Source organism: Impatiens glandulifera, chromosome 7 (assembly GCF_907164915.1).
Source record: "Impatiens glandulifera chromosome 7, dImpGla2.1, whole genome shotgun sequence".
In the NCBI taxonomy this organism is placed as follows: domain Eukaryota; kingdom Viridiplantae; phylum Streptophyta; class Magnoliopsida; order Ericales; family Balsaminaceae; genus Impatiens; species Impatiens glandulifera.
The window spans coordinates 49,654,193-49,677,347 of NC_061868.1; the positions used below are offsets into that span (position 1 = coordinate 49,654,193).

The 23,155-nt window shown below is 32.3% G+C and overlaps 6 protein-coding genes across 8 annotated transcripts; 3 read left to right on the plus strand and 3 right to left on the minus strand.

Moving 5' to 3' along the window:
• Positions 1 to 162: 162 nt before the first annotated feature.
• Positions 163 to 4,180, minus strand: LOC124910437. The gene is made up of 11 exons (XM_047451081.1): positions 4,004 to 4,180; positions 3,571 to 3,646; positions 3,345 to 3,458; positions 2,928 to 3,044; positions 2,374 to 2,736; positions 1,961 to 2,280; positions 1,770 to 1,869; positions 1,618 to 1,677; positions 1,030 to 1,116; positions 745 to 885; positions 163 to 630 (listed from the first exon to the last, which is right to left on the minus strand). The coding sequence occupies exons 1-11, from the start codon at positions 4,108 to 4,110 to the stop codon at positions 286 to 288; spliced, it is 1,830 nt and encodes a 609-aa protein (XP_047307037.1). The 5' UTR covers positions 4,111 to 4,180; the 3' UTR covers positions 163 to 285.
• A 6,620-nt stretch (positions 4,181 to 10,800) lies between these two features.
• Positions 10,801 to 11,956, plus strand: LOC124946079 (probable aquaporin TIP-type). The gene is made up of 3 exons (XM_047486642.1): positions 10,801 to 10,958; positions 11,049 to 11,299; positions 11,360 to 11,956. Exons 1-3 carry the CDS (start codon positions 10,832 to 10,834, stop codon positions 11,732 to 11,734), a joined length of 753 nt encoding a protein of 250 aa, XP_047342598.1. The 5' UTR covers positions 10,801 to 10,831; the 3' UTR covers positions 11,735 to 11,956.
• Positions 11,957 to 13,564: 1,608 nt separating this feature from the next.
• On the plus strand, positions 13,565 to 15,260 carry LOC124910149 (VAN3-binding protein). The gene is made up of 6 exons (XM_047450765.1): positions 13,565 to 13,819; positions 13,909 to 14,293; positions 14,389 to 14,562; positions 14,639 to 14,688; positions 14,775 to 14,832; positions 14,925 to 15,260. Exons 1-6 carry the CDS (start codon positions 13,565 to 13,567, stop codon positions 15,143 to 15,145), a joined length of 1,143 nt encoding a protein of 380 aa, XP_047306721.1. The 3' UTR covers positions 15,146 to 15,260.
• A 70-nt stretch (positions 15,261 to 15,330) lies between these two features.
• Positions 15,331 to 17,928, minus strand: LOC124946175 (formyltetrahydrofolate deformylase 1, mitochondrial-like). Of its 2 annotated transcripts, none has more exons than XM_047486744.1 (8): positions 17,689 to 17,928; positions 17,436 to 17,548; positions 16,792 to 16,942; positions 16,593 to 16,666; positions 16,360 to 16,519; positions 15,970 to 16,068; positions 15,783 to 15,869; positions 15,331 to 15,690 (listed from the first exon to the last, which is right to left on the minus strand). In XM_047486744.1, exons 1-8 carry the CDS (start codon positions 17,836 to 17,838, stop codon positions 15,544 to 15,546), a joined length of 981 nt encoding a protein of 326 aa, XP_047342700.1. In that variant the 5' UTR covers positions 17,839 to 17,928; the 3' UTR covers positions 15,331 to 15,543. The 2 variants fall into 2 exon arrangements, with proteins under 2 accessions (XP_047342700.1, XP_047342701.1); XM_047486745.1 differs by having other exon boundaries at positions 16,792 to 16,949; positions 17,689 to 17,831.
• Positions 17,929 to 18,725: 797 nt separating this feature from the next.
• LOC124910357 lies at positions 18,726 to 19,361 on the plus strand. 2 transcript variants are annotated; one of them, XM_047450991.1, is made up of 2 exons: positions 18,726 to 19,001; positions 19,098 to 19,361. In XM_047450991.1, exon 1 carries the CDS (start codon positions 18,843 to 18,845, stop codon positions 18,999 to 19,001), a length of 159 nt encoding a protein of 52 aa, XP_047306947.1. In that variant the 5' UTR covers positions 18,726 to 18,842; the 3' UTR covers positions 19,098 to 19,361. The 2 variants fall into 2 exon arrangements, 1 of the variants encoding a protein (XP_047306947.1); XR_007096410.1 differs by having other exon boundaries at positions 18,856 to 18,997.
• Positions 19,362 to 19,403: 42 nt separating this feature from the next.
• LOC124910356 (phosphatidylserine decarboxylase proenzyme 1, mitochondrial) lies at positions 19,404 to 22,741 on the minus strand. Its single transcript, XM_047450990.1, has 12 exons — positions 22,524 to 22,741; positions 22,343 to 22,431; positions 22,109 to 22,162; positions 21,960 to 22,025; positions 21,769 to 21,829; positions 21,559 to 21,668; positions 21,200 to 21,450; positions 20,933 to 21,039; positions 20,355 to 20,422; positions 20,073 to 20,150; positions 19,785 to 19,901; positions 19,404 to 19,709 (listed from the first exon to the last, which is right to left on the minus strand). The coding sequence occupies exons 1-12, from the start codon at positions 22,699 to 22,701 to the stop codon at positions 19,545 to 19,547; spliced, it is 1,344 nt and encodes a 447-aa protein (XP_047306946.1). The 5' UTR covers positions 22,702 to 22,741; the 3' UTR covers positions 19,404 to 19,544.
• Between the last annotated feature and the right edge of the window lie 414 nt (positions 22,742 to 23,155).

The window sequence follows — 23,155 nt, forward strand, 5'->3', positions numbered from 1 at the left end:
CACTTTCCAATCATAAAATTATATATTAGAATCATCTTTTATTATATTAAAATATTGTAATTAATATTGTATTGAATAAAAATAAGTTTTATAACATAGTTCTTTTTATTGTCTATTTTTAAGGTCAATATATTATAGATTTAATTATAGATTGTGATGTCACAATACAAATTATTAGTGAGTCTGGAAGTTAGAAATTTACTTCAAGTACATTATTACATATAATACATCTAACACTGATTCCCCTCCAAGAGACAGATTTCATGCACTACTGCAGGTCGAAAACTACGAAACCGATAGCTCGAAATTCCATGTCTTCTCAGTCAAACTTTTCGAGAAAATGTACCTGAACCTCCAACTGTAAGGCAGCCATTCAATCATATGTGAAGTTTTCTTGTTGTGTTTCTGATCAATGCACCTCATGATAGCATCCTGGAGCTTCTTGTCTACGTTTTCAGCTACCCAGTTGAGAAGATCATCTGAGCTGATAGATGACTCCTTCGCGAATCTGTCAATCAGCTTCGGTAAAAAGACTTTCTTCGACTTCTTCAGGAATATGTTGGCTTGAAGAAACTCCCTTTTTGCTGCTTCCAATTCGTCTTGGAGATTTGATGCCGTGTAGACTTTTAACTGCGAAAGGGATCAACATATTCTAACTGATTACTAAATAAACATGTCTAATTCAAGACTGAAGGCAATAAAGCTGAGATGTTTTTCAACAGCAAGATAACGAAAGAAATTCACCACTGGATCAGAAATAGTTCCAGTGCAAAGGGCGAAACAAACAATAGGAACAGGATTTGGAAGTCTGAACTTTGAGCTGAGGAGTTGCCTTTCTTCTCCATTCCTTTTCTTGAGGGCAGTTGACAGAATGACATCATACCACTGTTACCCGACCAAAGAAAACTAGAGATAATAAGAAAATAAATCACCATAGTTTTAAGTGGCATTGTATGTTCATATTCATTCAATAACCAAACAAGTGAAAATTGTAAGAAATGACACTAATAGCAGTAATAGAGGTGATACCCGTCCAATTCGAGGCGTGCGAAACCCAAAAATCGATTGCTCTATGGAATTTATACTAATAACATGCCCATTGATATTGTATGCAGCCTGCACTACACAAGAAAGTGATCAATTTACACGCAGAGAAAGCAGACTATATCATGGCAGCAATTGGTTAGAAGGAAATATTAAAGAGATTCAGTAATATAAGCTAAAACACTAGATGCAAATTGCACTTCTAGAATCACAACAATTCATCACCTAATAAAGCCTAAAAACTGACTGTAACTTCAAATAAATTCTTTTTTAGATCATCTTCAATTCACAACTAGTTAACTAGCTTTCTTTTTTATGACCAGAGTGTTCGGGCCTCTACTAATCCTCGAGGGGTCTAGCGCAGAAGCCCGCGTCAATCCAGGTGTTTTTAATTGGAATCAAACATAAGACCTAATGGTGGTAAGCCACTTAATTCAAGTCTGTTGTCAGTTGAGCTACCTCGGGTGGGGGTTACAAAGAAGAGTTGACTATCGTTATAAACTGCTCAAAACTCAATTAAATTGAAAGAAAATGACTATCCAAGTACATGGTAAACAACAAATAGTGCTGTACCTTGTGAAACAAGGCTAGTCTTCTCAAGGAATGGTGAGGTATCCCATATGCTAAATAAGCCTGCAAAACCAACAGTAGAATAATAAATATAGAATATATTCTGAAAGAAATATTTTTGAAAACACAAGTTACAAATTGTGTAAGATGTTTACATGCATGACTAGGGAATTATGTAAGTTGATCCAAAACGCAATCTTCGCATCTTCTTCCATTTCACTTGGGTTTAATCTTTCCAGTTGTTCCACAAGAAGCCTGATTCATGAAAACAAAAAATCTACTTCAGAGAATCTGTCTGGCATTAGAGAAAATTACCATAGATGTGTAGGTTTTGAGAAGGACATGCCTGTAATTGTTTATGGCATAAGATACACGATAAAAATGGCCTTTATCGGCTGATATCGAGGATATCTCAATGATAGACTTACAAGACCAATCCCTCTCTTCCCCAACTCCTCTTCGAGGAAGAACATTGGTTGATGATCTAGAGAGTAAAGGAGACCGATTTTGTTCCATCTCCATAGAAGCTTTACTACGAATCCAGCAGTATATGGCAGCCATGCATTTGACCATTTCCTCTGATAACTTACTTGGACATTGATTGAGATGATCCTTCAGTGTGCGCAGCCCAGAAACTTTTCCTATTGATGGTTTCGGATATTGTACCTGTTTTACATTGCTTATGGTATTAGACAAAAATAACTGAAGTTTCTGATAGTGAAAAAGAAGTTTAGAAAAAAACAAAAGAAACTATCCTACCTTACCATGGTCAGTGGGGCAGCCTTTCTCAAACTGTATGCTTGCTTTCCCACTTAATAAAGAAACATTTCGCTTCTTCGAATGAAGTGGTGTAGATTTACCACCCAGGTCATTTATTGATGATAGTGTTTGCAAAGGCTGAAGTGGGAGCTTTTTGGAAGAGCAAAAGGAACTTGAAATTACACTTTGGTGTTTCCTTGTTTCCACTTTTGGGTGTGCTGGTGAAATCATTCCTGAACTTTGTTCAGACTGAGGCTGACTAGAGCAGTGCTCGAAAATGCTTCTATATAGAGAAAGAACATGTTGTTCTCTGTTTGCAACTTCTTCTTCCAGTGATTCAATCTCAGTGATCAACTCTTTTGCCTGATAATTGGACACATAATAAGTTCATTGAAATCAACTTGCATGAGACAAATGATTAACAATAGAACCGGAAAGTCGTAGAATCATAAACAATTACAAGACACGCGACTGTACATGTAGTCATATACAGAATAGAAGCTGGAACAAATACTGACTAAAAGTATCTTCAAATTTTGCATCCTCAAACTTACCTGTGTAGCAAAATGCCTATGACCAGGAGATAAAGTGCTAGATGCACGACCCATTGCCCTCTCAAGCATCATCCGCATAGATTTTTCCTTCTGCAAACGCAGTTGTAGGCTGTCTATCTGCAAATTAGTCTCTTTCGTTAGACTTTCGAGTAAATTCAACTAAGGCTGTTCACAGGTCAAGTCAGTAAAAAATCCATAGTCAAGCTCGAATTCAGACATCTGATCATCTTGATAGGAAATTCACAAATATGTTCGTTTATATATTATTAATAGTAGATAAATGTTAATCAAGTGGCATTGAATTCAAGTTGGAACACAACAAAGGTGAATGATTCAAATCTGGCTTGAATTTGATACTGATGGATTCTACCTAAACAAAAGTAGTAATTAATTGAAACTTAAAGAATAAATCATTACATCTTTCTCCAAACTGGCACGATGACTTGAGTTCGTGTTGGTAGGAGAACTTTTGACAGATTGACCAATTTTATCATTTGCTTCACAATATTGTTTCGGTGGTGGTAGCACCTGCTAACCATAATTGTAGCAAGAACAATGCAAATTAGTAAACATCTACATCTTGTAACAATTATTTTTCAGAAATAAATAAAACCGAGACTATGCTAAAACTGGTATTCTGTACCTGTGTTTCATTGATGAGGTTCTGTAATGAATTTGAAACTGCAGCTCTTTGAATATCCAACTTCTTATCAGAAGCACTGGAAATATAGTACCACTTAAGATATGTACTCCATTTTGATGGAAAATAACCAAATTAATGAATAATCTCCAATGAACAAATCAAATTGCAAGAGATTTTGAGTAGAACAAAATAATTTTATGAGATGATGAAGTAATACTTTCTGTAATCTCAATAAATCAGCGTTGACTGTCAATGACCATAAGCATTTCAACTAAAATGAAATCTTCAGCTGAAGCAAACATGAAGAGGAAGGAAGTGACCAACTTCCATTCATATTCTTAACCAAAATGAACCAACCAAGAAGAAGAAAAAAAGACCATGAAACCAGCATTAGGAACAGTGCATAGGAGCTAAAAATGTTTGCAATTTGCACCTTTTGGAGCGGTAGTGTTTACTTTGGCCCAGAAAATCAGCCAAGGATTCACCATTTCTCTTCCTGTGAGCTTTATCTCCATCTTCATCTACAATGAAGGCATCCATTTTAAGAAGAATAATGTATTGAATGTTTGCTGTTGGTAGACTTATATATTATAAACACAAACCTTTGCATGGATATTTATACGTATATATATAACCAGAGAGGAAAAAAATGTGATAGTTCAACACTGAAGTTACGGTTATTTGACTAAGAAAGTGATTTTTAATACAGAAATTACAGTGATTTGGCAGAGAGGGTGGATTTAATCTTTAATGGTGGAAAGTGTATGACAATGGGATCGTACTCGATTGACATAAATGCTGAGATTAACAAGATAATATTTTGAATTTAAAATGAGTAAAGGTAGATAAAAGATAGAGGGTTTTTTACCTCAAAGAACAACTGGAGGTGGGGGACATGGATTGAATGCAGTCACTTTCGCGTCGTTGAGAGCATTCAATGAGATTATTAAATTCGCCTGTCAATCTCTCTCTCTCTCTCCCGAAGAAGTGTAAACGCAAATTACCAGTTTCAGAGGCTTCACAGTTGAATGGAGGGACCCTACAAACACAGCTCATAATTCAAAGTTTGCTTCTTTGATGGAGATAGATAGAGAGAGAGAAGGATACATTGGATTCGATACCAGAGGCAGAACGTAACCCTAAATTAAGAATTGGGCGAAAGATGAAATAGAGCTAGAACATGGCTACCCTGCGCTATGGGAGCTGTATTTTACATCTTTAGCTAAAGAACAATAGTATTAATTGTGTACTCATTTTTTACCAATAGAAATAAAATAAAATAAAATAATTGTGTACCCATCATTGATATAATATATATTGGTTGTTTTCACCATATTTTGTGTACATAAGTTTCACTATTGGAAGTTGCTTAAATATCTTACATCTTTTCTTTTTTCTTTTCTTTTTTTTTTTTTATTTATTTATTAATGTTTGTCAAATTTGACACAATACTATAAAGATAATTTATTTTTTAAAAACGTTTGGTTACATTTCCACTTCAAAGTATGATTAATCTTCACGGGTTAAGCACACATAGTCAGCGAACACACTTAACTCGAACCTAGAACTTCATTGAAGCTTTACCGGTAGGATTAAAAAAATAATAATAAAAAAAAAGGATTTTTTTTTTTATACTGACTAATTTTTTCTCTTATCAATTGATTTGGTCAAGAGTCTTGGGTTACTTCTACATTCAATACCTAGAGACTTTGCAATCAATGTAATGTTGTTTGTTGTACAAATTATAACAATTTATGTTTTTTTAAATAATTATAATAATTTAGGTTTGACTGAAATAGTTACATCATTATATCATTTTTTTTATCTTATAAATGTTTAGTAAATAGTATATTTGTAGCAATTAAATATGGTTTGAACATCATGAACATTTCACTTATATTATTAGTATTAATGGAAGTTCTGTTTACAATTATTTATTTATACAAAATTTGACTTGTAAAAATCAAATATGTTATAGTTAGATGTTTTGTAATTTGTTTAATGTGTATAGACATGATTTATTTTTAATTAGTAACTTTAAATATATTAGATGAATATCGCAATACATGTATAATTTTTTTTTTTGCATGAATTCACACAACAAATTAGAAACAAATATACATGTGTAATCATGAATTCAAAGAGGAGAACCAATTTCTTAACTAAAATAAAAATTTAGTAATTTATATTAAATAGCACCGATTATTCCCTAATAGTCATTTTTATTCATCATAGTTGATCCCAACATGTGTGTATGTTATGCTCTTAAAGTGGATTCATGATTTTGAGTTTATTAAATATCAAATAATTTTGTTTAAACATACCATTCATACATATATAAATATTTATTGCAATAACATAATTGGATATCAATCTTAATAATTAATAACATAATGATTATATAATTGAAAAAATTGTTTCAAGCTTGCAACAGACAAACTGCATGCGAAAGATTTATATTTCAGATAATAAAATAGTCTATTTATATATATATATATATATATATATATATATATATATATTTGTTAATTATAATAACAAATTATTACATTGTTTTAATATAACAAATTAAATAAAAAATAAAATCAAATTTTCTTTTCACCCAGTACACTGTAGACCTCAATATCCGGGATGCATGGTCCAAGTTTGATGATCTTACATGAATTGAACTTACAAAAAAAAACTTAAATATCCCATTTTCATATGTATAGTTTTTTTATGTTGCTTAAAAATTAGTATATCGAATTTACATGAATTTAACTTAGAAAAAAGCTTCCAGTAATTCCATTTCATATAATTTTTGTGGTGTTGCTAAAATTCATATTTAGTATACTTAGTTAGTAACATTGTGATGTTCAAAAAGTATAATTGAATTAAACACATATTAAATTTGTTAATATATATAATTAAGCTATGTTCTAAAATATTCAAATTTCATATCTGAAAAATAAATTCAAATAAATTTATGATCTTCCCTATATGTGTTTCGATTGGGGATTGGACACTTTTTTAAGTTTAATGAATTATTTGAATAAATTTAAAATTTTCAGAAAAAAATAATGTATAAATATTTAATACTAGTCCCAACCATAATAATAATAATTGAGAGAAGGCAAGTAGTTCACTTCTCAACCTCTTAAACTTGTAAAATACTCCAAAGACTTGAGAAACAAAATTATTGGATGATTTGTTTTTTTTCCTTAACTTGGATTCATAAGAATTACTTTTGCATATATATATATATATATATATATATATATATATATATATACATATATTTATTAATATTTTAAAAGTATTAATGACTCTTATAAATGTATATATAAATAAATTCATAAGATAATTTATTTATTTAATATTATATTTTACCATATTTGAAATAATACTTAAATATTTATTATTTATTTAATAATATTGTTATATAACAAAATAGGTTTATATTATTTAAAATTGTATATGAAATTGAATATGATTTTTTTTATTAAAAAATAATTAAAAAATTGGAAAATAAAATATTAAAAATAATGATATTAACTTTTAAAATTATGAGAATATACTATAAACTTATTTAATATTATAGAGATTAAAGTTTAAAAAAGTATTTATTTTAAACAATAGTTTAAGAAATAAGACAAAGTTTAAAGAAAAAATATTAATTATACCAATTTAATAAGTTCAAATCAGTTTTTTTTCATTATTTGATTAATTTGTACTTATTTAAATTGTATACTAACAGCGGAATCCGAGTCCATATACAAAAAAATAATATTATTGCAACTAATATTTACATTTTTCATTTTTTTTTACAAGTGGAATGATTTCAAAAACTTAACATTTACACGCAAACAAAAATAATATCTCATGAACCTGATATTTACATTATTGTAACTAATATTTTTTAAGTATGCATTAAAGTTATGTTATAGATTTATAATTACGATAATTGAACAGTGAACTCTAGAAATTAAATATTTTAAGTAAAATTTTAGTAAGAATACTTTAATTTAAAATTTAAAAGGAGTCTGTTATCTATTTTAGGAAAAAAACTCAGGATTAAAAAACACTTAAAATAAGAAGTTAATGTGACAGTCACTTTTAACACCATTAATTACTTAAAATTGATGTTTTCATGATTAACATAAAGTTGAAAATTACATTTAACATATTGAAAACAACAATTAATTGTTTTATTTATAGAACAGAAAACATATTAAATTTGTTGAAATTGAGTTCTAAAAAATAAATGATTGGACCATACACAAAACCTACCAATTAGGTGGGTGCAAGAAATTAATATTTTCAAAGTTCTATTCTTAATAAAAGAAATACTCTCTCATTTATGATGACATCTAGACAATCTTAGTCAGTTCAATTCAATTTTTTTTATATAAAAAAAAATTGATATAACCCTCTAATTTCTTAAATATTTTCAATTTATTTCACTATCTATTTTTTTTTTATTTAAAAAAAGAATAAAATTCACGTTATTTCACTCATTTTGTCCATAATTTTCCTTTTAGAAATAGTTGTCCATCTCACCAACTGAACTTCCCTCTAAGGGAGGATTGCTCCAGACACATTCAAATCATTTATGATACACGATTATAAGAACGAAGAACTTTTTTAAGCCCATCTTACACCAATTTCAAATTCACCAAAACTATAATGACTGAATCAGTCACATATGATGTTGTAGTTCATGTTAGCCACATTGAGATTTAACCCGACTAAAAAAATGAAAGAAAAATAATTTGTGGATTAAATTGTGAAACCAACCTCACAAGTCACAAACTTGAAATGGAACTTTGTGTAGAATTGTGTAGAAGGAAGAGAATGACACCACCATATAGCAAAGGTCACATGGGCAGTATATAATTATATACAAACAAAAGGGACAATTGGTTGTTTGGGAATAATACCAAAATCCCATTAAGTTTATCATGCCCTTGTGTCAGTGAATATGCTTTATTTATTTTTATTTAGAAAATTATTACCGTTTTCGTCTATATTTTAACTTATGTTTTTTTAGTACATTGAAAAAATTAAGAATATTCTTAAACTTGAACCCATTCAGATTGTTTTGGAAACATGATCTATATGGTGTTCAATTCATGAATAAATATCAGTCACATCAGAAAAAATATTTGTCATTCAAGTTGAGATCATTATCATTACAAAAAATAAATAAAAATCACAAGCATTACAAAAAAAATATTTGATATGTTTTTAGTGACATTATAACATATAACCAAATATATTATAACTTGTTTTCAAATCTACTTATAATTGTATCTGGATAAATATGGGATTCTAAAAGAAAATAAGGAAAAATTAGTTATAATTTTGTAATTATTTTACTTTTAGGGTCCATTTGGTACATAGTACTAATTATACGGGTATAAGTGTAAGGAGCTATAAGTTATATGAGGGTATTAAGACCTATATAATATATAGGTTATATGTGTTTGGTTGGATATATAAAAAAAATTATAAATTGTATATATTTTATAATTTTGTGTTTGGTTTGTTATATATAAAAAAAGTAATAATAAGATAAAAGTCTATTTTATTCTTATATTTATAAAAATTATTTTAATATTTATCTTATTTATTTTTTATTATTAATTATATTTAAATTAATAAAATAATATTTAACTTAGTAAAAATAATATATATTTATCATATAAATATTTAAAAAAATAATAATGGAATATGATTTTATATATATATATATATATAATTTTAATGAATCCATACAAATCAAATTTAATTATTATAAATATAAAATATGATCATAATTTAATTTATAATCAACCGTCGAGGATAAGCTCCTCCATTTTCACTTTAGGCATTTTTATTTTAGGTTAACGAATAAGAAATATGAATAAAGTTTGAAGAGGTAAAATAAAAAAATAAAAAATGAAATAGTTTAGTGAGAATTTTTTTTTATATATAAGGTTAAATAAGGAAAGAAATAATTAGTAAGGTTTATACCTATCAAAAACTAGTTACAATTTTATACTGGGTTTAAGGTATAGTACATATAATACTGTAGATACAAAATTATGTAACCAAACAACCATTTAAATTTACTATAAATATTATTATTCTATATCTACATTACTATACATATATCCGAAGGCTTAGTATGAATTTGAATTAATATTAATATTGGTAAGTGATAATTGTGTTTCTTTTATATTAATTAGTGAGTTATAATATTATTAAAAAGTTGAGATGACTGAGATCATCTAACACATCTTATTAATGGTTTCGAAATGAAATGAAATAAAGTGGATTTCAAATTTATTTTTTATACCTATTGAACATATTTATACAATAAAAAAAAATTGGCCTAATCCTATTATAACTATTTTCATTTCAAACAAATGAAAGAAGACCATTAATTTGTAAATCCCATTAATCATTAGGTCCATAGGATGCTCTCCACATAAATATGAGACTAATTAGTTAATGGGATGCTTAATTAGATGAGTGATGTTTATCTAAATCATTAGTTTCATAAAGTTGTTGTCTCCATGTATATTAATATTATCTAATTAATTGTCATTATGCTCATTATTAATTATTAATGATATCATCTCAATTCAAGGGCGGTGGGTCGGTACTATTTTAAACTTGTTTTTAACTTTAAAATTCATTATTGCCCATAACCTAAAATGAAAAAGAATTCATAATTACCCATAACTAATACAAATATGGTAAGTTTCCCCACAAACTTCATAAATTTTGACTAAATTAGCCATGAACTTCCTTGCACATTTGTCATGCCTCCTATATGTTAAAAAAAAATTGAAACTTCAAAATCGATTTAGCTCATTTTATTGAGAATCTCGACTTGGAATGAATTGTGGGTGGTTTTATTTGGTGTTTTTTAAAAATCATATAACTTGTATTAATATTGATGTAGTTTGATTGATTTAAATATTTTATTATGAATTTATGTGATATTTACAAAGAAAAACTAAAAGTAAAGACAATTTCATGCTTGATATTATAATATTTTTACTCCTAACACTTTAATTTAAGTTTAATACACACAATATTATTGTCTTATTTGTAGGTTGATTATTATTTTATTGTATATGACGAAAGGACGGTGCCCTGCCCCTTATGACCTGTTTGCCAAACCTATCATTTGCTTGGCTATATAAATTCAATTGCTGTCTAATCACAAGTCATAAGTCTTCCCATTTCACTTATCTTTCCCTCTCTAATTAACAACCAAACAGGCCCTAAAATGGTGAAGTTAGCTTTTGGTACTATTAGCGACTCTTTCAGTCAAACGTCGCTAAAATCCTACGTGTCCGAGTTTATAGCGACGCTTCTCTTTGTTTTTGCCGGCGTTGGCTCTGCCATTGCCTTTAGTAAGTGTAACATAAATGTACATAATGCTAAATTAATTAATACATTATTACAAGTTTATTTATTATATGTATTTATGTATGTTTTTGTAGATAAGCTGGAATCTAATGGAGCATTGAACCCGGCTGGATTAGTCGCAATAGCTATTGCCCATGCATTTGCCCTGTTTGTCGGGGTTTCCATAGCGGCTAATATCTCGGGTGGCCATTTGAATCCAGCTGTCACTCTCGGATTGGCTGTAGGTGGCAACATCACCATTCTAACCGGCTTGTTCTATTGGGTTGCCCAATGCCTTGGTTCTATAGTTGCTTGTCTCCTCCTCAAATTCGTCACTAATGGTTTGGTAAGTTGTATTTACACAAACTTTTTTTAATATATTGTATGACTAAAATGAATTTAACAGAGTATTCCGGCTCATGGGGTTGCGTCGGGGATGAGCGCGTTGGAAGGGGTAGTAATGGAGATCGTGATAACATTTGCGCTTGTTTACACTGTGTATGCGACGGCTGTCGATCCCAAGAAGGGTTCGATCGGAGTAGTTGCTCCAATTGCTATAGGGTTCATAGTTGGTGCTAACATATTGGCTGCTGGTCCATTTAGCGGCGGTTCGATGAACCCTGCGCGATCATTTGGGCCGGCTGTGGTTAGCGGGGATTTGTCACAGATTTGGATATATTGGGCCGGCCCACTTGTTGGTGGAGCACTTGCTGGTTTCATTTATGGTGATATCTTTATTGGATCACACAGTGCAATTCCAAAATCTGATGACTATGCATAAAAAGGGAATGGAACCCAATTGGCCTGTTCTTATTATTATTCTATGTTTGGGTTGTGAATTTGAAAGTTTGCTCTTAATTTGTGAATGTCAATAAAAAATATGGATCCTTGTCTTTCCTTTTCTTTCTTTTTTTAATTGATGTTTTCATCAAGAAATGTAAAGTTAAGTTGTATGTAAAAAAAAAAAAAAATACAGTTTTTCTGTTAAATGGTCCATCTATTATCGAAAATGATTTAAACACAATAAAAAAATCTAAAAAATTTATAATTTATTGTTCAAAAGAGCTATGAAGCTTAGTGTTTACAAACAAAGCAGAATAGGAAACATTTATATTTTCAGAAAAAAATGCAAGACATATATGTCCGACATTATGTACAGGTGCAGTACTTTGAAAATATAAGGTTGTAATGTGAAAGGAAAACACAATCCATTAGTTAAGTAATTAAGACATGGCCATTATTGTTAATAAACTAAAATTTGCCTCTCCTTTTGTCACATTTATTCCTTTTGCTCTTTCCAAGTTGGGATTTTAATACTAGTTGAAATCCCTAGTATAGGAAGTGGATGAATAATAATGTCTATCTGTCTGCTTGGAGAGAGACTCGTGGGATGTAGTACGTGAGTGAATTATGACATTAGTTAACCAAAATAAAATGTCTAGTTTAGTTATTACCGCATCTTTAATGTCTAAAAAGTTAAATATTATGAGTTCGATTTTTTGTAACGTTTGTTTTAGTTGAAGTGAGTTAATGAATCCTAACTTCCTAAATTAAAAAAAAAAACTCTATTTGTAACATTTTTACAATTCAATTAAATTAAAAGATACGTTTCAATTTTTACAGTGTAATGAAATAGTGAATTATGATGAAACCGCAACATGTCTTGAATATGTTAGTCTGGAATAACTTCAATTTTTACAGTGTAATGAAATAGTGAATTATGATGAAACCGCAACATGTCTTGAATATGTTAGTCTGGAACAACTTCGTCATTTCATTTGAGAATAAGCTGAAAAATTAAGATTTTTCCGTAATAGGACTTAAAAATGTGTGCCCATTTGTAACCGATTTTAAAAGAATTTAATTCGTTTAAGAGACAAAGGAGTATGGTCTCCGTCTTTCTAATAAGCTTCCGATTATTTGGTATAATATGGGCTTAGTTGTATTTCCAGCAATATCATCCTAATAAAGTGGGATGATATATTCAACGTGATTGGGCGGTCGATTAATTAATTAATTTAGAATAATAAGCGCGTAATAAGAGCATGTTTGCACGTATGTTGCGAAACCCATAGTCCGTGCAGCCAGGATTCTTGTTTCCTAATTAATTAATTAATTAACAAATTATTGGTTGGCCAACAGCAAGGTTTGACGCATCATCATCATCTTTGTCACCTCCTCCCCTCCTCCTCCTCCAGCATTCTCTCTAAAGAGAGGGTATTGCAGAAGAAGAAGAATATGAAAACACAAAAAAGGTACAAATAAAAAGAAGAACACATCCATAGGCTCCCTAGATTCATGCCGGCCCCAAGCACGAGAGATACTATCATGTCCGACATCCCCTCCTTCTCTAATCCCATCATGTCCCCCCTTCCTCCTTTTCTTCAACCCAAATATTTCTTCTTCTTTTCTCTCCATTTTCATCTCCTCTCTACCTAGTGTATAAAGATCACCAATTCATCATCATCATCATCATAAGGATCTTTGATTGGGTTTAAATTCATTTCATTCATTCTCTTCATAGATAGAAGAAAGAAAGAAAGAAAGAAAGACCAGTTTCATGGAGGGTGGTGGTTGGAAGATGAAGAATAATCCGTTAAACCGGCTAACCATGAATAATGTGAGAGAAGATTATGAAGAAGAAGAAGAGGTTGAATTAGATGATCATCATCGGATGATGATGACGATGGATGCAACAACCAAACATTTTCCCAACATCATCCCTCACCCACAGACACCAAAGGAACCAATGGAATTCCTCTCAAGATCTTGGAGTCTCTCAGCTTCTCAAATTTCCAAAGCCTTATCCCACCATAACCATAATAAGAAACAACAACAAGTTCTTGTCCCTGCTGCTGAAACCATTGTTACCCCTATTTTTGTAAGTTCCATCCTCTCCATCTCCTACTCTTTTTTTTTAATACTTAATTCTTCTAATCTATATACTATTGGCAGTATTCTAGCAGAGAAATGAATGTTAACACTGTTAAGAGAACGAGCTCACTAGGAAGATGGTTTCATCACAAGGCTCCTGGAAATGCAACCATGAAGAAGAAGGACAAGGCCCGTGTCGAGAATGCTCGTCTCCACACCGCCATCTCCATCGTCGGACTCGCCACCGCATTGGCAGCCGTGGCTGCCGAAGAGAACAAGGCGGAGGGATCCTCCACTAAAATGAGTGCGGCCATTGCATCGGCCACGGAGCTCTTGGCATCCCATTGTATCGAGATGGCAGAATCGGGAGGTGCCCATCACGATCGTGTGGCTTCCGCCGTCCGATCTGCTGTTGACGTTCGATTGCCTAGCGATCTAATGACTCACACAGCTGCTGCTGCAACAGGTAATATATTATTATTATCATTATCATTGGAGAAGAAGAATCACTCCACGTTCATACTTGGGGCAATGAATAATGAATTATCATATAATTTTTAGCTTTGAGAGGAGAGGCTGCTTTGAAGGCACGATTACCAAAGGAAGCAAAGAAGAACGCCACCATAAATCCTTATGACAAGACCATGGCTGATTCCGACAAGATTAACGGTAGTGAAATGGTAGAACAAAAAGATCCTTTCTTTAAAGGCGACTTACTCCATCACAACCAGAAAGGTAAGCTTTCTACTTGCCTCGTCATTTAACTATTTTCTAAGACAGCAGCTTAATCTGCTTGTCTCGGAATTCTCAGGATCGTTAAGGAGGAAACAAGTGTCCATGTACATCAATAAGAAATCTCAGGTACATCCAGCAATCCAAGTAATAACTAATAAGCAATACTAGAAAATACGCATTTAAGTGATAAGTTATGTTTCATTGGTTGGCAGGTCATGATTAAGATGAAAAACAAATATGCAGGAGGAACTTTTACTAAGAAGAACAAAAGTAAGCATATAATGAAAGACCGTTGAATTCATTCTTAACTAGAGCTAGCTAGCTAGAATTTAATCTCACTTGCATTGTTTTGGTTAACACAGGTGTTGTTTATGGAGTATGTGATGAGACCAATGCATGGCCTTTCAAACAAGAAATGGAAAACATGGAGACTTTCTTTGGAGTTAAGACATCACAAGGTCTTCTCGAGTTCAAATGCAAGAATAAGAATCAGAAGCAAAAATGGGTTGATGGGATTCAAACTCTTCTTCGTCGTGTTAGCATAGAGGGTGTTGATTGCTCTCTAAAGTTGTTGAATATTTGATAACTCAACTAATGAATGATAGCTTTAGATTACTAGTTATTTCCTCTACTGTAATTTTTTCAGGTGAAAAATTCTACTTCTACAAGAGAGAAGAACATGACCAACCTGTTTACCATACTGTAATGTGAAATATGTCTGTTGTTGAAGTATTGAAAGACAAATAATTTTATCTGCTAGATACAATCTGTCTTTCAAATGACCAAGAAATTTATTTATGAAAGGAATAAAACCCTCAAACAGAATCTGCATTTCTTTACTGTAATGAAACATCTTGTGTTATAATAGTTATTTCTCCTATCCCAAGTTTCAATGTAGTAAATTCTATGATTTAAGCATCATAGGAAGTTTTTAAACAATTAGAAATGTCTGCATATTGAAAATGTTCAAATAAATTGACCTCAGAATACAACAGTTCTGTTTTCTTCATAAGGCAGTACACGTAACTCACAGTATGATTTTATTGCTTTGGCAAGACACTGTTTCTCTAGGTTTTCCGATTTCAATATAAAGCTCTGTAGGTTGTCTCTGTGTGAAACTCTCTCAACCTGGAGGAAGAGAAGAAAAAAAACTATCCATTGTCATGCATTGAACCAATAGAAATGTCAAATGAGTATAAGAAAATGATAAAAAAAAACACCATTTGTTCAATAATAGGTCCTCCATCAAGCTCTTCAGTTACAAAATGACTTGTTGCTCCTATTAGCTTCACACCAGCTTCAAATGCCTGAATGAAAATATACTATTGTATTAAGAATATATGAAGCATGGAGGATAAAGCATTGAAAATAGTAATATTCATAATAAGAGGATAGCAAAAGGCGAACCTGTTTGGATGGATTCCCACCCTTGAAAGATGGCAAAAGGCCATGATGAATATTAATTACATCCTTTCCATAGCTTTTTAAAAAATCTGCTGATAAAACCTATAGAGAAAATTGGTGATGGTGTTAACCTTTTGCACAATGGAACTTCACACATTGACAGTGAATTTGTTCATGATGAGATTGTTTTGACTTGATCGGATTCTAACTTCTTTTTTGTATCTTGTCTTTCCTTTTTTTACATTTTTTTTCTGTAAAATGATCACACCTAGCATTCACAGACGTTTTTAATACAAAGTTGACCCCTTTAAATAAAAATAGGAACAAGGAGTCTCTAATGCTTGATAGTGTGATAAACATCATAACAAGGAGTATGAAACATTTTATGTGTACCTGCATGTATCTAGCAAGTACTAGAAAATCTGTATCTTTAACCAAATCCAGGATCTCTGCCTCTCTCTTATCAGCTTTAATTGTTTCCAAAGAATGATATGGGATAGCATGGCGTTCTAAAAATCGTGCCACGTGGGTATTTGGGCCTCTTTCATGGTTACTGCCGAGAAGACAAAACTCATCAACATGGTATGCAGACTAGTTTGAAGAGAGACAGATCTTTCAGTTGTTACCTTATCACACAAATTATTTCTACTGGTAGCTTCCCATCCTGCCATCCATGCAACAAATCCACCAGACAATGGTCCTAAGAAACATTTGTTATGGCTTCAATGAGGGCTCTTTCCTGTATTGGTTCGTATGGGGTTTGTCTTTCCCAAATTTTCAGCCAAACAATGGAAGAAATGTTGATTGACAGATTGGAACAGAAACCTGTTTGGAAGCAAGAACTGCAATCCTATATTTGGGATCAAGAGAAGGCACTCGAACAACTGATCTCATTGCATTAAACATCCTTGCCAGCTTTTGGAATTCCTCTTCCATTCTCACTCGAGGCCATTTGGCAGGATTGAAGACAAACTCACTGCATCCTTGAAATATAAAATAGTGTTATCGGTTGCACCTCATATCAACAGGAAAATAGAACTCCATTTTGTAAATGCAGGAAAATAGTTAAAAAGAAGGCAGATTGGTTGCGAATGTGTCAGTCAGAATTAAAACTAGTTTCACATTTGAACTTCCCTCGTCAACTCTTCTCTCCTTAAGAGGTTGCAGAGACTATCATCCACAATCCATGGACCATTCATAGGGCAGGTTCTAATTTTGTTTTGGACTTCCATAACATCGAATATTTACACTCTATCGTAAAATTCATGTTAAGATCATTTTCCAGCCTTTTGAAGACCTATTTTACTTTTGCCTCTCTTAAAATATATTTAGGCCTTTCATCCTAGTAATTAATCTCAGAATGGATGCTAATTTCTTTAGAATAACAACATACATAAGAAGTGAAACAACAGTTATACTGCAAAAGAAATCTGTTAAGAATCATAAAAAAGGAAAATGAAAAGGTGGACCTTCTGGAATAGAAGACTTGCTTCTTCTCGGGAACAAAGATATCAGCCCCGAGTATATTTCCTCCATTTGAGGCTATGCTTTCCGATAACTTAGAGACGATACCTAGCGCATCCTGTTAGAAACAGCATAAAAAGAGTAATTTGGAATCTGTAAACTCCATTGATGATCCAGTGACAATAGTTCTCAAATAGTAAGCAACTCGCTTGGAATATATGACGAAAACGAATAAATGGAGAGCGAGAGCGTGCTTACGGGACACTGGAAGACGTGAATTCCATGGATGAGAGATGGAGATGCAGAGGAGTCTAGGGATTCTCCGGCGAGATGCAATTCGAGGGACCTTCTATCGAATCCGCGTACTTTGGAAAGGCTCGTCTTCACTCTGCGGAAGAGGCTGATCATATTCTCTCTCGCCTTCACTCACAGATGCAAGGTTCTCATCCAATACCCAACCTCCCCCCAACCTTTCTTTTCTGTTGGAGCTTTGCGATGGCTCCACACTGACAGTCTGACAGAAGAAAATACAATAATATATTAATATTCAAATATTATATTGTTTTTGTAATATTTTTAAATTTACGCAATTGTAATTTTTATGAATCTTATATATGTCTATCAGTTTAAATTAAAAAAAAAAATAGTGAACGTGTAGTAATGGTGTAGTAATGCTGTAATGGTTCATTTTTGTTTTCTTCAACTCTGTAAGATTCGCTGAAAAATGGCCTAATCTAGTAGTATTGTTAAATTTTATATTAATACAGTCAATTATATAAGATTTGCTGAAAAATGGCCTAATATTTGGATTGTGAATCTTGAATCACTAGTTATATTATGTTTGGATGAGGTATAATTGAAAGACATAATTTCAATGATCATATTTGACTGATGTATATTATGCCTAACCTTGTTATTAAGACGTTTTTTAATAAAAAAAAATTATTTATTTAAAGTTAGTGTCTTTTTTTTAAATATTTGTACTCAATAATTTATTTATTTTTATAAATTTTTATTTTTTATTTTTTATAATATATGAATACTTTTTAAAATTAATATATATATTATTTTAAAAAAAATACAATAAACTCAAAATGACAATAAAACATATTTTATTAATTCATTAAAGCATAAATATTATTATTATTTTAATGAATGAAAAATAATATCAGCAAAATACAAATTTGACAAACAAAAATTATAAAAACAGACTATTTTTGTTATTATTATTTAATTATATATATTTTAAAAATAAAAACTGTCGAAAATTAGAGAAGACGAAACAATGCTTGCTTGCTGCTTGGCTCAAGTCACTCTTCTCCAATAATTTTTGTAGCCGCAACCAAAGACGTTTTCTCTCTCTATCTAGATCTAGATCTTTCGCAAGAAGAAACTAAAAGAGTCTTTGGAATATGGTGCAGTTCCATGAAATCATCGAGGTCCAGCCGCCGAGCCCGCTAAGATACCTAATCGGAGCGGCGATCATGATGATCGGAGTCGTATTACCCGTCGGTTACATGATGTTCCGAAATAAGCGCTCTCCTTCTTCTTCTTACCCCAAACAGACGTAGGTGTGCTTTTCTTTTTGCATTTTCCATCAATTATGTGGATACTGTTTGCCATTATAGTCTTCATGTTGTTGATGATATGGTCAATTGTTGATGCAGGACTAAAACTCTGATATAGAGAAAATTTTGAAGGCTTGAATGATAAGGATACAGAGCATTTAATACACTGCAAGGCGAAGGAGTTTCGATTGTAAATGCGTCTTTCAAGCCCTGTCATATATCTTGTTTGAAACTTTAGCTATGATGGAAATTCTTCTACTATTCTTCTTCAGTAGTTGTTTTTTATCTAGATGTTCTTGGTTGCATTTGCATAAGTGTTGTAATGACTGCCATGATCAATATACTGATATTTTGTTTGCAATTGAAGTTGTGTTCAAGACTTTCTTTATTTACATCTAGCTTTAATAGACAAATACCCAAATAAGATAATAGTCATGAATAATCATTGACATTGGCAGTTTGATATATAGAACACCATACATTTTTCTCAATAAAGTTTTGCATAATCAAGTAATGCCAAATGAGGGGAAAAAAACATTCAGTAGTTCAATTTTGCCACCTTCCCAGTGCTTCTCCTGCCCGTATTCTATTCCCCTTATTAACTGTGAATTTGAATGCAGATAAAGAATCTTTCTCATCCATGTCCAGTGATTTTGATATGGGAGCCTGGAACACGAGTACTACAGTTGAACCCATGTTGAATGCAGCTACCTGAAAGGATTATGGTTTACGCATAAACATCTGAAAACCGATAGACTTTAGACTAAATAAATCTGTTTGTCTAACCTCTTCTCCTTTTCTGAGCCTGATGCCAGCAGGCTCGTAAACTCGTTCCTCGGGAGGCTCCCTGTGCAATAACTTCTTTCGTGGCTGATTTGTTTGAAGGGTTGGTTCTATATAAAGCTGCCATTTGCAAATCCACAATTCAGTTATCACAGCTGGTTGACAGAAAGTGCAGTAAAAATCCACTTACTTCTCTTTTTCAAATGATATGTATCCACATAAAAACATTAAAAGTTAAACAGTAATAAAACCGAGCAGAAGGGTCTGACTTATATATAAGCAACATTCTACCTCAATAGAACCAATATTTGTTGCTCCAACTGCTGCCATTGCCATAAACCCCTCTTGCCACTTCCCTTCGAGCACAACCTGGACAATTGGGTAAATTTGTTTTAGAATAATGGCTAATACATTTGCTGCGTAGAGTGAATGAAATGATAACTGGGTCTAATATTGTTGTGACAATTCATTTTTGTAACTTGATTCTAAGCAATAAAATCATATTAAGAACAAAAGAGAATCAAACTTCATATTTTCAACTTTTAATCAAGACGAGCCAGAAAATTATTTTACCCTCTCATTCTCAGTGTAAAGGTTTCTGATAGTTCTTGTAGCACGTTCGTTCACTGGAAAAAGGTTACCTGCAGAAATGATAAGAAATGGATTTCACATAGGTTAGGATTACAAACTATCAACCACTGCAAAGAAGACAAACCGCTCTATCATAAACAGGAAAACAATAAGAGAAATTGCAGAAAACAGTAGGGTGCAAGATTTGAGAGCAAATAATGCCTCCAAAAGTTACTTCTTTAAATTTCTAGCTTATAGGCTTCTGAGGGTCATATAAATCTAAAGAAGAGTATTGCCTAGCCTTTGGAGGGCAACAAATACCTCTTCTCAATGAACTTGCACCAACCCTGTGTTTATTATAAAGCATATGAAGTTCAATAAGAAAATAACATAAAAACAATAAACTTTTTTTATTTCTATATTTTTTAAATGGTGGACTCGTATAAATGAAGTTAGAAAATTGCAAAGGCTTCCACTTTCAAAGGATACAAGTGCAAAGAGAGACAAACAGAACAAACAGAAACTTATTCACTATTTGGAGAACCACAGCTCCCTAAACATTACAAAGGTTTTGAAGGTACCTGGAAAATGTCTTCGGAGATGAATATTCCAGTCAACAGGAGAGTGTATCCGATGATAATCTCCAGGTCTCAAATAGATTACGCAGTAGAAAACACCTCTCGGTGGACTGCAGTTTAATTCATATAAATGTGTTAATAAGCACTTATTCATCTACAGAAGCATTGCCAAAATTTTGTAAATACAAGAACTTTCTAACTTATTCAGCTATATACATCCCAGAAATGCACCTTATATTAGACTAGCATGTAAATAGAATTTGAAGTTACCATTCTAATCTGGGGTCTTTGATTTTTGGAGAAGCAAAACCAATTCTCCACCATGACTTCCTATTCTCTTCTTTTTGAATGCTTCCCTGACTGGTAGTCTCTTCAGACATATCCTCAGCTATCATATTGAATGATGGGTTTGAACCAAGGAGTGAATGTACAGAATACGAAAATCCTTTGACTTGCTCAATCATGGAGCCAGCTTCTTTAAGCTCTCCGAATCGCAGAATAGTACCATCCACAGGGCTAACCTATTTCACAAGAAACATAGTACAGTATTTATAACACAATTCCCAACAAGTTCCAAGAGACATAAAGACATAAGAAAGAAGACAGCCACAATGCTGGTTACCAGTTACCAGACAACATGGATCACCATCCATAGGCCTGGAACCTTCTTTTAAAGATCGAACAAAGAAATCCCGCAAAGACTTATATTCATCCAAAGGTAGTGCTGCTTCATCTAAGTCTGAGGTGCAAAAGAGGTAGTTTCGTTTTACCATAAAAACTTGCCCTATTATCTTTGATCAACTGAAATAGTTCAATAAAAAGGAGAAATGATTCCTTACTCGAATGAAATGCCCTAGCCCAAGCTTTATATACATATGGACGGGACCAAATGGGAAGTTCCTGAAAATGATTTCTCATAAGTCATAAATTAGTACTACACTGTAATCAGAATATCGTGGCAGACAAAATTAGTCCAAGAGTGTAAGGAATGGACAGATTTAACTTTTCTAGGACAGAATGGAATACTTACTATTCCAGACAGGAAACCCCAGGCTCTGGAAATGGACCGGAGAGGTAGAAATCTGAAGAAAGTAGCCTAGCATTCATTCAACAAACCATTGAGTGGTGATTTACTATCATAGTATATAAAATACAACATCAATCTACTTGGATAATTACTTTCACATCAGGTCGAAACTCGATTTGAATCCCTTTCTCTCTTGCTTCTTCGAGCTGTTACCAATATAAATTTCATTTAATTATGTCACATAACAAATAGTCAAGACTGAAATTCAAGAAGTAATAAAAGAGAACCATTAGTTATACAAAGATTTTCTATGTCTTATAGCTGTAAAGTAGCAGTATGATCTTCCTTGAATTGGAAGACCTGTATAAGTGAAGATATATATATACCTTCTTGTCATCATAGAGTCGACGTGCATGAAGAGCACCAAGCATAATAATGGTGGCTACTGTAGCTCCCGGAACCAGAAAATAATTATCTGCAGCAAACCCATCTGAGCTTTAATATAATGCAGAAAAACAACAAACAAACAAACAAAATTAGCTACAAATGGCAGTGTCGAAGGATGACCTTTTGAACTGCTGCTGCCTCTACTTCCGCCATTACTGGAAGCTCGAGGTTGGAATACTTTGGCCTTATTGAGCAATGAACTGAAACAGAGTCGTTGCAGTTGGTGATGGTGATGGGTGAAATTAGTGCGCTTGAAGGCTAGGAGAGGAACAAGCCCCTGAGAAGCCCTAAACTTCATTTTTTTTTCACCTTCGAATCAACCAGGATGAAGAAATTAATGACAGTCCAGACCGGGTCTTTATTATTGTCACTTTAAGCATTATATATAAAATGTTTTATTTTTCATTTCTTTTAGGTTAAGGATTTAATTGATCAAATTTAAATTGAAAACTTGTTTGGCCACATTTATGTAACCAAGACTAAAATTAACATGAAAATTTTACGAAAGGACCTAAAACGGTAAATGAGCTGGCATAATTAAATGCACTAATAACCACTGCATATTTTTTTTATAAAATTTTCTCTATCACGAGACGTAATCACCGGTTGCGGGACGTAACCGAATGCCATGTGAAAAGTCCACAATCGCGAGACGCAACCCCGGTTGCGAGAAGCAATCGGCAATCGCGAGACGCAAAATTTTATTTTTTTTTGAAAAAAACTGCGTCTCGCGATTGCCGGTTGCTTCTCGC

Coding starts and splice junctions, on each gene's coding strand:
- LOC124910356 (XM_047450990.1), bottom strand. CDS start 22,701: ATGAAGTTTAGGGCTTCTCAGGGGCTTGTTCCTCTCCTAGCCTTCAAG. Junction 21,669..21,768: donor GGCTAGGGCATTTCATTCGA/GTAAGGAATCAT, acceptor TTTGCACCTCAG/ACTTAGATGAAGCAGCACTA. Junction 21,451..21,558: donor ATGGTGATCCATGTTGTCTG/GTAACTGGTAAC, acceptor CTTGTGAAATAG/GTTAGCCCTGTGGATGGTAC.
- LOC124910437 (XM_047451081.1), bottom strand. CDS start 4,110: ATGGATGCCTTCATTGTAGATGAAGATGGAGATAAAGCTCACAGGAAG. Junction 3,459..3,570: donor ACCTCATCAATGAAACACAG/GTACAGAATACC, acceptor AATTATGGTTAG/CAGGTGCTACCACCACCGAA. Junction 1,678..1,769: donor ATAATTCCCTAGTCATGCAT/GTAAACATCTTA, acceptor TTGGTTTTGCAG/GCTTATTTAGCATATGGGAT.
- LOC124910149 (XM_047450765.1), top strand. CDS start 13,565: ATGAATAATGTGAGAGAAGATTATGAAGAAGAAGAAGAGGTTGAATTA. Junction 13,820..13,908: donor TCCCTGCTGCTGAAACCATT/GTTACCCCTATT, acceptor TACTATTGGCAG/TATTCTAGCAGAGAAATGAA. Junction 14,833..14,924: donor TTTTACTAAGAAGAACAAAA/GTAAGCATATAA, acceptor TGGTTAACACAG/GTGTTGTTTATGGAGTATGT.
- LOC124946079 (XM_047486642.1), top strand. CDS start 10,832: ATGGTGAAGTTAGCTTTTGGTACTATTAGCGACTCTTTCAGTCAAACG. Junction 10,959..11,048: donor TGGCTCTGCCATTGCCTTTA/GTAAGTGTAACA, acceptor ATGTTTTTGTAG/ATAAGCTGGAATCTAATGGA. Junction 11,300..11,359: donor AATTCGTCACTAATGGTTTG/GTAAGTTGTATT, acceptor TGAATTTAACAG/AGTATTCCGGCTCATGGGGT.
- LOC124946175 (XM_047486744.1), bottom strand. CDS start 17,838: ATGATCAGCCTCTTCCGCAGAGTGAAGACGAGCCTTTCCAAAGTACGC. Junction 16,667..16,791: donor CAGTTCTTGCTTCCAAACAG/GTTTCTGTTCCA, acceptor AATGTTTCTTAG/GACCATTGTCTGGTGGATTT. Junction 16,520..16,592: donor GAAATAATTTGTGTGATAAG/GTAACAACTGAA, acceptor TCTTCTCGGCAG/TAACCATGAAAGAGGCCCAA.
- LOC124910357 (XM_047450991.1), top strand. CDS start 18,843: ATGGTGCAGTTCCATGAAATCATCGAGGTCCAGCCGCCGAGCCCGCTA.